The sequence below is a fragment of the Suricata suricatta genome, chromosome 4 (assembly GCF_006229205.1).
Source record: "Suricata suricatta isolate VVHF042 chromosome 4, meerkat_22Aug2017_6uvM2_HiC, whole genome shotgun sequence".
In the NCBI taxonomy this organism is placed as follows: Eukaryota; Metazoa; Chordata; class Mammalia; order Carnivora; family Herpestidae; genus Suricata; species Suricata suricatta.
This window is the reverse complement of record NC_043703.1, coordinates 86,990,889-87,005,073: the sequence shown is the minus strand read 5'-3', so window position 1 is coordinate 87,005,073 and position 14,185 is coordinate 86,990,889. Positions and strand designations below refer to the sequence as shown.

Below are 14,185 nucleotides of genomic sequence, written 5' to 3'. Positions count from 1 at the left end.
CAACTGGCCAAACTTTAGGCAGTCAGATGAGCACTGGATGTTTGTTCAGCAAATATCACAACTGCTGCCACTGCCTAAGGGCTGTCCCTTTTGGGATGACAATCTCTGGGAATCTTGTCCCTCACAACTATCTAAGACACACATCAAACTCACGTACACACTAGACCAGCAGCACAAGCCCTTGCCAGGACACTTCTTACTCCCCTTGGGGCTACAGGCATTTTCAACAGTAACCAAGACATGCATGTCACTTCTCAGAATACGCAATGCTGGGCTTTTGGAAAACATGTTCAAAAGAACTTTTGTGTCCCTGGTAGGCTCCAGATAACCAGTCTGGGAAATAATGATGTCCTCAAACAACTCCTTTTCAAAGTTGAGTCTAGCAAACAGACCCTTCGATGGCCCCCAAAGTACCCCAGGCCTTAATGTCTCTTAATTCAGGACCTCTTGGCTGACTCACTCCTCATACACACTTTTAAAAACTCCTCCCCCAAATACCTGGCAAGTTGATGGGATAGGTAGGCCCAGTGCTCTTCTCTCCCCACAAAAAAACAACAAAAGCAACAAATAAATAACTCTATGCCAGTGGAAACAGCTCTGGACTACAGAAAAAGCAGCAGCCGCAGCCCTGCAGAGCTCAAAATCTGAGTGTGGCCACTAAGAAAAGTGTAGGAAGGGATGCCTGGGTGGCTCAGTCAGTTAAGCATCTAACTTTGGCTCAGGTCATGATCTCATGGTTTGTGGGTTCAAGCCCCACAATGGGCTTTGCACTGACAGCACATAGCCTGGTTTGGGTTCTTTGTCTCCCTCTTTCTCTCTGCTCCTTCCCTGCTTGTGCTCTCTCACTCTCAAAAATGAATGAACATTAAACTTTTTTAATAACTGAAAAAATTAACAGACCTGCATGGAGACTATGTCACTGTGCCATCCCCAGAATAAGAAATACATCCTACTAAACCAGTGCCCTTACAGCCCTTCAGGTGAAAATCTTTCCTCACCACAGCCAGTCTGAAAAGCCTAGAAGAGGTGAATTCTCCCTCAAATGCTCAGATATCAATGTAAAACCCACTAGAAACACACAAAGAGCAAGGAGACATGACATGACAAAAGGAACACAATTAACTTTCCAGCAACTGACCCCAAAGAATTGGAACTCTAGGAGTTACCTGAAAAATAACTCAGAATAATTATTTTTAAAAAGCTCAGTGCAATTTGGGAAAACAGAGATAAACAAGTCAATGACCTCAGGAAAAAATAATGCATGAACAAAACAAAAAGTTCAACAAAAATTAGAAACCATAGAAAAAGAACCACACAGAAATTCTAGAACACAAAACTGTGAAGAATACAATAAATTAAATGAAAAATGCAACGGAGAGCCTCAATAGCAGCCTCAACAAGCTGAAGAAAGAATTTACAAACTTAAAGACAGAGCATTGATATTATCCAATCAGAGGCCAATAAATAAATAAATAAATAAATAAATAAATAAAAAGAAAAAGAGTGAAGAAAACCTATGTGTTAAGGGATACCATCAAGCAAAAATATATTCATATTATTTATGTCACAGAAAGAGAGAGAAAAAAACATTTAAAGAAATAATGGAAGAAAACTTCCCTAATTGGGGAAGAGATATGAATCATTCAGGTATATGAAACTCAAACAGATTCAACTTAAAGATATCTTCACTGAGACAGATTATAATAAAACTCTCAAAAGTCAAAGGCAGAGAGAATTTTGAAAAAGGCCCAAGAGGAAAAAAAGACTCATTGCATACACAGAAACCCCATAAGGGTATCAGCAGATTTCTCTGCAGAAACCTTGCAGACCAGGAAAGAATGGGATAAGATATTCAGAGTTCTCTAAGAAGAAACCTGCCAAACAAGAATGCTTTGCCCAGCAAAGCTGTCCTTCAGAAAGGAAGGAGAGATAAAGACGTTCTCAGATACACAGAAGCCAAGGGAATTCACCACCTCTGGACCTGCCTTACAAGAAATGCCAAAGGCAGTTCTTCAAGCTAAAACTAAAGGATGCTAATTAGTAACATGAAAACATATAACAATATGAAAACCACTGGTAAAGTTAAATATATAGTCAAATTCGAAATACCCTCATACTGTAATGGTAATGTGCAAAGTACTTTCAACTCTAGCATCTAGGTTAAAAGACAAAAGTGTTAAAAATAACTATAGCCACAATATTTTGTTAATGGACACATAATATAAAAAGATGGAAATTGTGACATCAACAAGATAAAAATGTAGGTGACAAGTAAATGTGAGGAACTTTTTATGCAATTAAAATTTACCTTTTATTAGCTTAAAATAGACTTAAAACTATAAGATGTATTATGAAAGCCTCATGGAAATCAAAGCAAAAGCCTATTAACAGATACACCAATGATAAAGAGAAAAAAATTCAAAGCATATCACTACAAAAGTTATTAATTTAGAAAGACAGACCACAGAAGAAAAAAGGAACAAATGAACTACAAAACAATCAGAAAACAATTCACAAAATGGTGACAGTAAGCCACTTTCTATCAATAATTATTCTAAGGTAAATGGTTTAAATTCTTCAGTTAAATGACATAAAGTGGCTAAAGATAAAAAAAGAAAGACCCAACTATATACTGCCCATAGGGACTCAATTAAGCTTTAACAATACTCATAGGCTAAAAGTGAAGACACAGAAAAATATATTCCACGCAAATGGAAAGCAAAAGAAAGCAGAGGTAATTATACTTAAAGTCAAACAAAATAGACCTTAAGTCAAAAGTTGTAACAAGAGATGAAGGTCATTATATAAAGATAAAGGGATCGATTCATCAAGAGGATATAACAAGTGCACATGATACCACATATCAGGGCACCTGAATACAATGAACAATTATTAACAGATCTAAAGTCTGAAGCAGATAGCAATGCAGTGACAGTAGGCGACTTCACCCCCACTTTCAGCAAGGATATTAGCCAGGGAGAAGATCAGCTAGAAAACAATGGACTTGCACTATACTTTACACCAAATGGATCTAACAGACACATCCTGACTATTCTACCCAACAGCAGTAACATATACCTTCTTCTCATGTGCCCATGGAACGTTCTCTAGCACCATATAAAGGCCACAAAATAAGTCTTAATAAATTTAAAAGATGAAATGTTATCAAGTATCTTTTCCAAACACAATGAAGTTAGAAATCAGTAACAGAGGGAAAGCTACAATATTCACAAAAATGTAGGAATTAAATAGCATACTTCTGAATGAATCAAAGAAATTAAAAGGGTTTATCTGGAGACAAATGAAAAATGGAAACATAGCATACTGATACTTATGGGAACTGCGAAAGCAGTTCTAAAGAGGGAAGATTATAGCAATAAATGCTTACATTAAGAAAAAAGAAATAAACCTAACCTTAAACTTTAAGATTATAGCAATAAATGCTTACATTAAGAAAAAAGAAATAAACCTAACCTTAAACTTAAAGATCAATGAAGTAAAGAGTTGTTTTTTAAAAAAATAAAATTGACAATCCTTCAGCCAGACTAAGAAAAAGTATGTGATTCAAGTATGTGATAAACAAAAGAGAAGACATTACAAATGACACCACAGAAATACAAAAGCTCTCAAGAGAATTCTCTGAACATCTATGTCAATAAATGAGATGATTTAGAAGAAATGGATAGATTCAAAGAAATATACAATTTACCAAGACTTAATAATGAAGTAATAGAAAATACGAGAGTGTCAGTAACAAGCAAGGACACTGAATCAGTAATCAAAACTTTCTTAAAAGGAAAATCCTAGAAATAGATGGCTTCACATGCAAATCCTACCAATCATTTAAACAATTAATACTAATCCTTCTCAAACCATCTCAAAGATGGAAGAAGAGGGAGCATTTCCAAGCTTACTTTACAAGGCCATCATACCAGAAACATCATTACTGGGAAGACTGCCTCTCCTGGGCTGGCCAGTGAGAGACAGCAAAGGGCCCACAAGGAAGCATGCCTTTCGTACGAGAACCAACCAATCCAGAGTCCATATTCTGAGCCACCCCCTTTGTCTGGCTCTGTCAGTCTGGGAGAAAAGCGTCCTCGACTTAATCACTCAGGGCTCAATACCAGACAAGTAGATTCCACTCTTATAGCCAGAGCCAATCACGACCATCCAAACCAGACAGCCCGAAGCTGTCTCCCTTGCCTTGCCTGGCGCTCCCCACAGAAGCACAACAGAGGCTCTCCCCTTGTTTTCCCCTCACTCCTGCTACTGCTTTCTGGCTCTGGGGCTTCCCCACGTGGCCCTGGGGGCATGCCTCTCATTTCTAGTGGAAAGATGAGTAACAAACTTGTCTTTCAATGGCATGGACCTCTCTGCATTGTCACCCAGTCACCTTTAGAAATTAAGACTTGGCCACAAGTCAGAACTCATGTCCCCAAATCGTCCACCTATATTGGTAGCACTTTAATTTCCTCAATAGTTTATGCTACTCCACTATTCTAATATTCAAGATGCTAATATTCACCCAAAAGCAAACCTACTACTAACAGTTACTTGACAGCATTCAGCAGATACTGGTTAATTTTTTTTTTTTTTAGCAGTCGAGAGGCCAAAGTTAAGGTGAAGTTAAGGTGAGGAGTTGCAAAGGCAGAAAGACCTTCTCCTACAAGTCAGAAGTCAATAGCTCAGAAGGAAGCGTGGGTGTCAGTAAGGACAAGGTGATATTGGGCAACATTAAGGGTTCAGTTATCCCGTGTGGCTGACACAGCTCACCCTCCATCCAGATCCAGCCTCCCTGGTTTTGGGTTGTGATGAAACATAGAATCAGGACAGGGTCTTTTAGAATGGGGTAGAGCTACAGGCAAAGAACTTCTTTCTCCAAGCTGCCGCTGCTATTCAGGTTGAAAATGGGAGATAGGAACCCCTCTACCCTGATTCATAAGGATATTCAGAAAAAATAAACCTCATGCCTTGAACAAAGGAACAAAAATCATCCACATTTCTTTTCCTGCCTAATGCTCTTTCTTCTTCATATCTGTCACTTTATTTGATAAACAGCATCTAAACTTTAAAGAGTGGTATCTACCAAAGTAATTTAAGTGGTGGGAGAAAACACAAAAGGAGAAAAGAAGAAACAGAGCAACTTAAAAATCATATTGACTTCTATGTGATACAGCTAGGTCAGGCAATGGAGTATTTGATTGCAGCAATGGCCAATTTTCAAATAATTTTATGACAAAATGATAATATCATAGTTCATGGTAACTTATCTACCATCTATTTTGTTCCTTGATAATTCAAAAGCCCCATGGTAAGACTTGACGTATGTTAATAGTTGAGACACAACTTACTAAATAGTCTTGGTGCTTTTTGGTTTGGGAGGTCGGGGACGGTGATACTTAAGACAAGAAAGGACTTTGTGGTGGTTATAAAAATGGGATAACATTCTAAAATTTGGCATATGAATCAGCTAATGTTGTGGTTCCATGGATAAACCTTAACATTTTCATTTTTTTAAATTCGGAACTTTAAAAAGTATTCTAACTTTCAATTCTGAAGATGAGGACACATAGGGAATGTGGTACCCTAAAAATCTGAGCTTTCAGAATACTGCCTATCAGGATATCAGTTGTATTTCAGAGACGTGGGCAGGGAAGGAATTAGGAATCAAGCCACTTAGGAGAGCAAAATGGAAAAATACCTAACAGAGGGTATAGAATGTACTTCAATTACTGTATTTATAAAAAAAAAATTATTCCCCCGCGCTGTTATTATTACTCTAAGTAGATTCTGCTTTTATTCTGATGTAGAACTAGACCATTAGTGTTGGACCATTTTCAGTAAAATTAAACTTGAATGTTCTAACTCTGAATGAGAGCTATTTTCTGAGAAATATTAGAAAAGACATCTCCATGACAGAAAAGAGGTAGGGGGAGGGGCAAAGCTATTCTGCTTTAGCTAAATTTGTAACAAACTAGAATTTAGGTTTAAGTTTGTGAAAGGAAACTTCCCTCATAATATGACTTGAGATATTATTTCCTTGGTCTGACTTCCTGAAACAATGTCATCTAGGTGCTCAGGAAATGCCCTTCTACTCCTGCTCAGCTCTGGGCAGAGAGCTGAGGTGCTGGACAGAGCAGGAAGCGGTCACAGTTGACTCCCTTGGGTATCAAAAGACAAAAACAATAAAAATTGTTTGCTGTTCCATCTACATCATTGCTGTGGAATAGTCTTTTATGTAAGAGCACTAGGAACAAGGTGACAATCCAGAAAGAGGCAGACAGAATTAGGAAGCAATAACATGATGATTCTGATCAGAGATCTGTGTCAGTTATGACATTTCAGGAGTAAGGTTGGGAAAGCCATAGCATCGGATGGGGACAGGAAAAGCCCTGGTACTCTGAGCACAGAGATTTAACTTTAGGAAGGCTCCTGCAGAAACAAGGATCACACTGTGGTTATTATTCCCAAATGGAAATAGCAATGCTATTATTTTTAGATAGGAAAGATTCTCCAAAAAAAGGGAATGGTCAATGCATACTCAGTTTTAGGAGCCATTTCTAAAACAGGTCCTCTGGCATACTAGCTACAATTTTGCCTTCTTTTAAATGATTAGATTAGAATACAATGCCTAAGAATGTTGAATACTATCATCAACACATGAATCAATAACATATTTTAGAAATCACTTGGCCAAATTGCCTTTAAACCATGTTCAAGATGAGATTTGAGATTTGCGATAAGTGAGGTACCAGAAACATCTGATTGGAAATACTTTCACATTTTCTCCTTATGACTATGTTATACAAGAAGAGTATTTTCTCACTCACATAATGAAACTGAGAGTTAGCTACTGAAAACCCATTCTAATAAAATGTTTGATGGATTGATAAACAACCAATTCTGACATTATGCAATGTATCTGTTAAAACTCAAATATGATACACCTTGAATGAAAAAAGCCAAACTTAACAGCTATGAGATTTATTCTCTGGTCTGGTTCTCGTCCTCTTTCAGTTAGGAGCATCCACGGCACAGCCCAAGAAACCAATTCAGTGCACCAGCTGGTTAGGCCAGTGGGAACGATTCAGTATCTTAGTTTAGTTCACATGGTAATTTCAAGTAGTACTACAAATATGCATTATAGGTTGAAGTTGTAATGCACTGTTCTTTAGTAGGTAACACTGGGTCTGATCACTTTTAAAACTTCTTTTCAAAAAACATTGAGACAATTTTTAGGTGGAAGCTGGAAGAAAAACTAGCTGAATATTTACATCCCATACCCACCTCCTTCTTTCATACTGTCCTGATAGGTTTTCCTGGAGGAAATAAAGTCCCATTCCATAGCGTGTAATGTCCTCATGTATGATTAGATGGATGGTGAACTCAAATTTACTGAGGGACCTAATTTCCAATGCAAAGCCTAGCAGGAAGAGGACTATTTCCTACACGTTTAGTATCCACCAAATTAATGAGACAGGTTTATGCTTTCAAGGAGGTTTTTGTACTAGTTTGGTCATATGTCTGACATTCCAATACACATACGGTTTTAGTGAACTTTTGCTCACTCTTTATTGAGTGTATATAAATATATAGCCTCAAATAAACTATACTGTTGTCAGATTTTTCTATATCCAAGGTATACCTTCGTGTATTCTGATGTTGATATGATTACAACATGCAACGTACAATATCTGAACTACTATGGGACACACAACACAGTTCTATCTGGTAGCTACTACTTCTTGGGTAAGGACTAATTTTGGCTCCTGCACTGGACAACAGTTCGATTCCCCAATTTCACAGACAACTTCACAGTGACACACAAAGCCGAAGCGCATTTTCAGTTAGCCCGTGCTCTGAGAAATCTGCTTCCAGATAAAAATGTGGTTCCCCTCTTACTGTCTAGCCACCAGAGCATGCTGTTCCCATCTGGTATAGCGAGATACTTTACCAGGGAGGGAGTCCTATCTTGAAAAACCTAAACCAGTTGTCAACCATCTGTGGTGTTCCCTGCTGTCAGTGAACTGCACACTAGAGCATCTGCTTCAAAGAGATTTTTGTAGGTTGTTATCCAACCGTGGGCTCCATTCAAACTTCAGGCTAACCTTGAACATAGTCAGGTTCTGCCAGGCACAGACTTTTAACATTTGAGTAGGAGTCAATGTTTGCTAAGTGTTCCATTTTGTAACCCTCAACAAGCATTTTACAAAGCATGATGAATGGGATGCTACTTGTCCATGTCTAGCGCTCCTCATAAAAGTACAAGGGCTTCCAGAAATCTTGACAGAGAGAAAAAGATCAATTATTTCTTTCCCTGCTATTAACCAGCTCCTGCTGACTATTCATCTTACGCGTGATGATGACTAATATCCGCCGAATGGCAAGCAGACGCTCTTTCAGTGAGATCATGCCAAGAATAGCCAGTTGAGCCTTGCGTTCTAGTGGCAACACTGCCAGGATCCACCAGGACCACGCGGGGCCACTAGGATTACTCTGCAAGAGAAATGAAAGGGAAAGAAAATTACCACCTAAAATACAAGTCTCTTCCCCCAATACTGTCCTTTTGTTTCACCAACAAGGTGTGAGCGAGAATTAAATGCCACCTTCTATTTTAGGTCTACTTTTATTCCTTTGAGGAAAAGTTCAACCTTTGAGATACAAAGTTTACTTTTCTGTTATGAATTTAAATGTGGAGAATTCATAAAATGTATAGCTTGCAAAGCGAAGTATCTTCCACAGGGAAATTCCATGAATTAATTGCTTCTGTTCTCTCAAAGCTCTTGTTAGAAGGCTATACCAGTCAAAGGAGGGGACAATAAATTTTACTTCTACTTTCCAATGTCCTGTGTTATTGGTTTTTTTAAGTTTAAATATACTATAGAATGCTCAATATTGAAAAGGCTATAAGTGGGTGTCCAAGTCTGAGTATTATAATAAATCTTTTAATAATATCCATGTGATGAAAAGTGCACATGTATATGAAACATCTATGAATTATTGTTAATTATATTTAGATTGGTGTCTCCACAAATTAAATATTTAAGAATTATTCTGCTACCTGATAGCCTTTATTTCACAGAACTCGACAGACACTTCCAGATTGAGCTTTAAGCAAAAGCCAGTCATAATGTTGTTCTTGGTATTCCTCGCATTAAGAACCAAGATATCCAGGCCTCCCTGCTTCCCATCTTGGATTCCTACTCCCAAAGGAATACAACAGAATCTAGCTGGGAACTAGAGAGGATGGACTCTGCAGTCACCTTAGCTTAGGATGTGGAAGCTTCTACTGAAAGATTAGGAGTCACGCTGAAGCAGGATGGTCCTGAGTTTGGAAAAGACATAACTCAGGTGGGGTTAAAAGATAGAAGTCTTGGAGGGATAGGAAAAGAACATAACAATGGATGGGAAAAATACAAAGGACACTTCACCTGCCCCCAAACCTGCTGGCAGCTGGTCCCAGAACCCTCACTTTCTCCACAAGACAGGGGAGTTTATACAGGAGAAGGAACAATATTCTCTCAGTCATAAGCCTAAGCCATCCCTGCCTGGCTCTGTCACCCGGGGGAGGAGGAGAGGATTTAATGTGCACTTAGAACTGCTTCCTAGCCTGAAGCCATGCACTGCATGAAGAGCCACGTTCAGTGACAGCCCCTTTGCAGAGCACCAGAGAAAGCCTGACTGGGTAGAGGGCAAGGAAGGCTCCTAATCTGCAGAGTTAGATTTTCTCTGCATTTATTCAACACCTGTTGATTAGGCCCAAGGCAATAGAATGAGCAAAATATGGAGTGTCCATGCCTCTATACACAAATTATTACTATATAAGTCATAAGACTGAAACAGTTGATTTAAACAGTGGGTGAGAGAAGTAAAAGTGCCAAAACCAACAGCCAATCAGAATAAACTGATTTTTGATAGAAAAGAAATTACCTTCCTGCAGTATTAATCAAAAGCATTGGTTGTCTTGCTCCAAAGGGCACATGCTACTACATTAGCTGCCTCTTTGGGCTGTCAATAAATGAATCCGTTCGTAAGTGATCATAACGGAGTACACAGCACAGCCCTGGCAAATTCTCCTTCAGAATAATGCGTCTGAACGCATCCTCACAGGAAATAATAGCATCCTAAAAGAAGTAAGGAGAACAGACCTGAGGCTCAGGTTCCCTGTCTGGCATCAATCCAAAATGGCTTAAGATTTGTTCTTTCATGTGATCCTGAAGTGAAGTAAACCAGGAAACTGACTGCTGATAAACTGAATCATGAAGACTGGTAAGTTCTTCATACTCTGGACCTTCCACCTGATCAAGGAAAGAGGGATGACCATTTTAGCAATTTATTACTAACACATGAAATATGGTGATTATCTACTGCACTTGGTAAGTGGAGACAAGACATTTATTATTCAGATAATTTATCTGTGTTTTATAAACATGATATATGCTCAACATAGAAATTTGTACTTTTTATACAGTGAAGACCTATCTACCCCATCTATTTATAACATCCTGATTTGTCTCTTAACAAAATAAACTATGAATCATTTTCAATGGCTACATGTAGTCCTTTATTGGAGATATACCATAACTTACTCCATCATTAAGATAAATAGATTTTAATATTACACAATAACATAAATATGCAAAAGTGGTTTGTTTTTTGTCAGTCGTGGTGATAGAAGGGGCTGTCATTCCCTCAAGATAGTTTCCTAGAAGAATTGCCAAGTCAACCAGTAAGATATTTCAAAAAACTGTATTCCATATCACCAAACTATATTCCGATCTCCAGCTCCGGTGCATTTGCTGTATCAGCCTTGTGCTGCAGGAAGGCCTGGCACCTTAGATTTCCTGCATTCCCACGAGACCCTGTCTCACTGTCAAGTCACTATTTTAAGTATGTCCCACCCTAATGAGGAACACCTGAGTGGGAAAAGCTTGGGCTGGGGACCAAGGGACCCAGGTTTGTTCTGGTTTCACTGCTGAATCTCATGAGCCAATCACACAGCCTCCTGAAGATAGAGTTTTCTCATCTACAAAATAGGAATAAACCATGTAGGTCCTTTCTGATTATAAAATTCTAAGATCTCTGAACACTAGGGTAAACTGAGGAATTAGATTATAATGCATGCAACTGTTCTCAATTTGATTTATACATATCTTCTACTAAGGGTTTTCTTTTAAGAAAAACCACCAAAATTATTTCATGCTGTAACTGTAAGCTCTTGCTTTGAAATAAATACATGTACCACTAAAACCTGCCATCCACAACAGTCAGTAAACTCTTCCATTGGATTTGTTATCTGGGCAGCAGAGAACAATCACATTCAGTCCCATCCTTTAAACCCACTCCCTGCTTCTGAGATGTTGGGGTTGACTTGCTGCCCTTGGCTCCTCTGTACTGTGTGGCCCTGTGCCGAAGATGACCAGAAACAACAGTTGGAAAGGGGCAGTGCTGGCAGTGTGGGTGTGGGTCTATTTATGGGCATCACAAAGGTACAGCACTATCCCCAAGGTGACTTCCAGTGTGATGTCAGACAGCTAAAGACACTCACTCACCACGGTTCTAGATGTAAACCAAAGAATTCAAAAGAAGGACACGGTAATTCCAAGTATTTCCTCATTCTAAACAGTTGCAATGTTTTTGTTGCAGGATAATTTACATACAGAAAATGCATAGATCTCAGTGGTCGGCTCAGAGTTTTGTCAGCCATACACACCAGTGGAATCACCATCCTCAACAGGGCAGGGAACAGTTCCATGGCCCACAATGGCCCTCCGTTCCCTCTCTAGTCAGTTACAGCACCCGCACCCCCAGCCTGTCTCTGCCCTCCAAAGCCAGACAGGTGATGTGTGGTCTTGGAAGGATATAAATAGAGCCACTCAGCACATGTGGTTGTGCATCTGGCTTCCCCGGCTTAGCATGATGTTGAGAGATGTGTTCGTTGAGAGATCTAGGAGATTCTTCCATGCTGTTCTGTGTGTCAGTAGTTCCTTCCTTTTTATTGCCAAGTAGTATTCCATTGAATAAATGTACTACAATTTGTTTATCCATTCCCCTGTTGATGAGTATCTGCATCATTTCTGGTTTGTGACTATTGAAAAGTAAGACTGCTAGAGATATCTTTGTACACATCTTTTTGAGAATCCATTCAAAACATTTTGTTAATCTGTCAAAACATAGGCTTTGATATTTGTATTAGGCATATAAATAATTCTTAAGGGGTAAGACAGCCAACCTTTTTATATTTAGCTTTAGAAGGTATTTTTAAGCACCATTTTTTATATCTCATTCTGAACTAATACCAGTATCTAGAACAGGATGGACACAGATTAAATCCTGTTCATTGCATGTTTATGTAAGTAGCATTTTATTGGAAACCAGTCATGCCAACTCATTTACAGATTGTCTACACCTGCTTCTGGGCAGTAACAGCAGTGCTGAGGAGATGTGACCGAGACCACGTGACCTAGACAAGTACACAGTATTGACTTGATGTCCCTCTAGACACACACCTGGAAAATAAACCTCACCTTTTCATCTTCAAGATATTCAATGTCGGCTGTGTTATAGCCGTCTCTGTGACGATGGCTTAGAACTCTGAACCGACTGATTCCAATGGCATCCACAACTGAACTCCCATCAGGAAATGTCCTGACGTCCTTGATCTCCAGCATGCAGCCGTACTCCGAAATTCTGACAAGACAGACGGGAGAAATACCACGATTTTTAAAGTGCAGGAGGTCCAAACAAAACAAATGGTGTCTCCACATGTGACCGGCAAGCTTGTTTTCTCAGAGACACTTGCAGATGGTTTCTTCTGTTAAATGTGAAATATACTGGTGTACAAGGGCCATTGAGGTAGGGCTGGAGGGGAAAGAGCCCTTGTGCCTCAGTAGTTGAAACAAGCTAGTGCTTTGGAAGGACCTAAGAGGTGGAGAGAGACAGGATCCTCAGTCCCCTTGGCCAGGGCACCTGCAGGGGTTACAGAGAGCACAAAGTATGCCCGGCCCTCATGCCACTCACAGATTCTGCTCCCTCCTCTCTCTCCCATTTCCACTGATGCTGGCCAACTCTGTCCTCCCCAACAGACTACTATGGAAAGTCATCTACAATCACTGCCTCCATCTCCTATCTCCCCATCAGGCCTCAATACCCCACCGGCCCACTGAAACAATCCCAGTAGAAGTCACAAATGACTCTGGCATGACCCTCTCTGCTGCTTCTATCCTCTACTGATCTGCAACTGACCTAACACCCACTGCTGCTCTCAGTGGTTCTCCCTGACCAGTGCAGCACTTCACAGTTTGGTTCCTTCACATGTCCCTTAAACACCGGAGCCATCAAAAATGGCATCCTTGCTCCAAAGCTCTCCCGTGTAACCTTACCCACTCTCATCCTTTTGAACTGTCATCTATATCCTGAGGATACTGATTGTGCCTACTTCATGTCACGTACTACAAGGAGCAGTTTATAATATGCACTTATTCAAGCATAAAAACAGGAAGGCTTAGAAAAATCACACAACTTCTATTAGGCCACAGTAAGACTGAGAGCCAAGATCTGAACCCAAGGCTACCCAATTTTAAAGGGAATGAACAACTTCACTACATACCTTCAAACTAACGATGAGTGATGGTTCCCAAGTCACATGCCTATAAGGCTGGACACCTCTACTTGAATCTCTAGTAAAACTCTCTCTTCTTCTTCTTTATCTAACAGGGCTATCTTATCCAGACCTGTGGCATGGATGGAGGCGCCCTGAAGATCCCCTTCAAGAGACGACTTGCTGCCCCAGCTACCAGCAGACAAATGTCTTCAAACACCAGCTCCTCCAAAGCTCATCTCAGCTGTAGAACCTGCCTCTCCAATGAGCCATCCTGACTTGTCTGTGGACAAGAATCTGTGAGTGGAAGCAAACTCCCCTTGCACCTGCAGCTCCCAGGGTTTTCTGGACTCTCACACTTGTCCATATGAGGCCATTGTAACATGGTCCCCAAAAAACTAGCTGAATTCCTCCTACACACGCGCAGGTCCCCTTTCCTGGGCTCTGCTGCAGGTAAGCCATGCTTTTGTCTACTCTCTCCCTGGAAAGACTTGCCTTTCCTCACTTCCCCTGAGTAATCTCTGCTCACCGGAGCAGGGTCCAAGAGACTTATGTCCTATACTTTATCTGAAGTAATGCTCTTCT

At 39.9% G+C, this 14,185-nt stretch overlaps 1 protein-coding gene across 1 annotated transcript in view; it reads right to left on the bottom strand.

Annotated features, from left to right (window-relative positions):
* Window positions 1-819: 819 nt before the first annotated feature.
* The window catches only part of LONRF2 (LON peptidase N-terminal domain and ring finger 2), a 98,267-nt gene continuing 84,901 nt past the window's right edge, over window positions 820-14,185 (bottom strand). The window contains exons 15-17 of the mRNA XM_029938500.1: window positions 12,528-12,690; window positions 10,149-10,298; window positions 820-8,496 (exon numbers count right to left, since the gene is read on the bottom strand). Of these exons, the coding sequence (XP_029794360.1) occupies window positions 8,302-8,496; window positions 10,149-10,298; window positions 12,528-12,690 (508 nt within the window). The 3' untranslated portion in view covers window positions 820-8,301. The remainder of the gene's footprint in view (window positions 8,497-10,148; window positions 10,299-12,527; window positions 12,691-14,185) is intronic.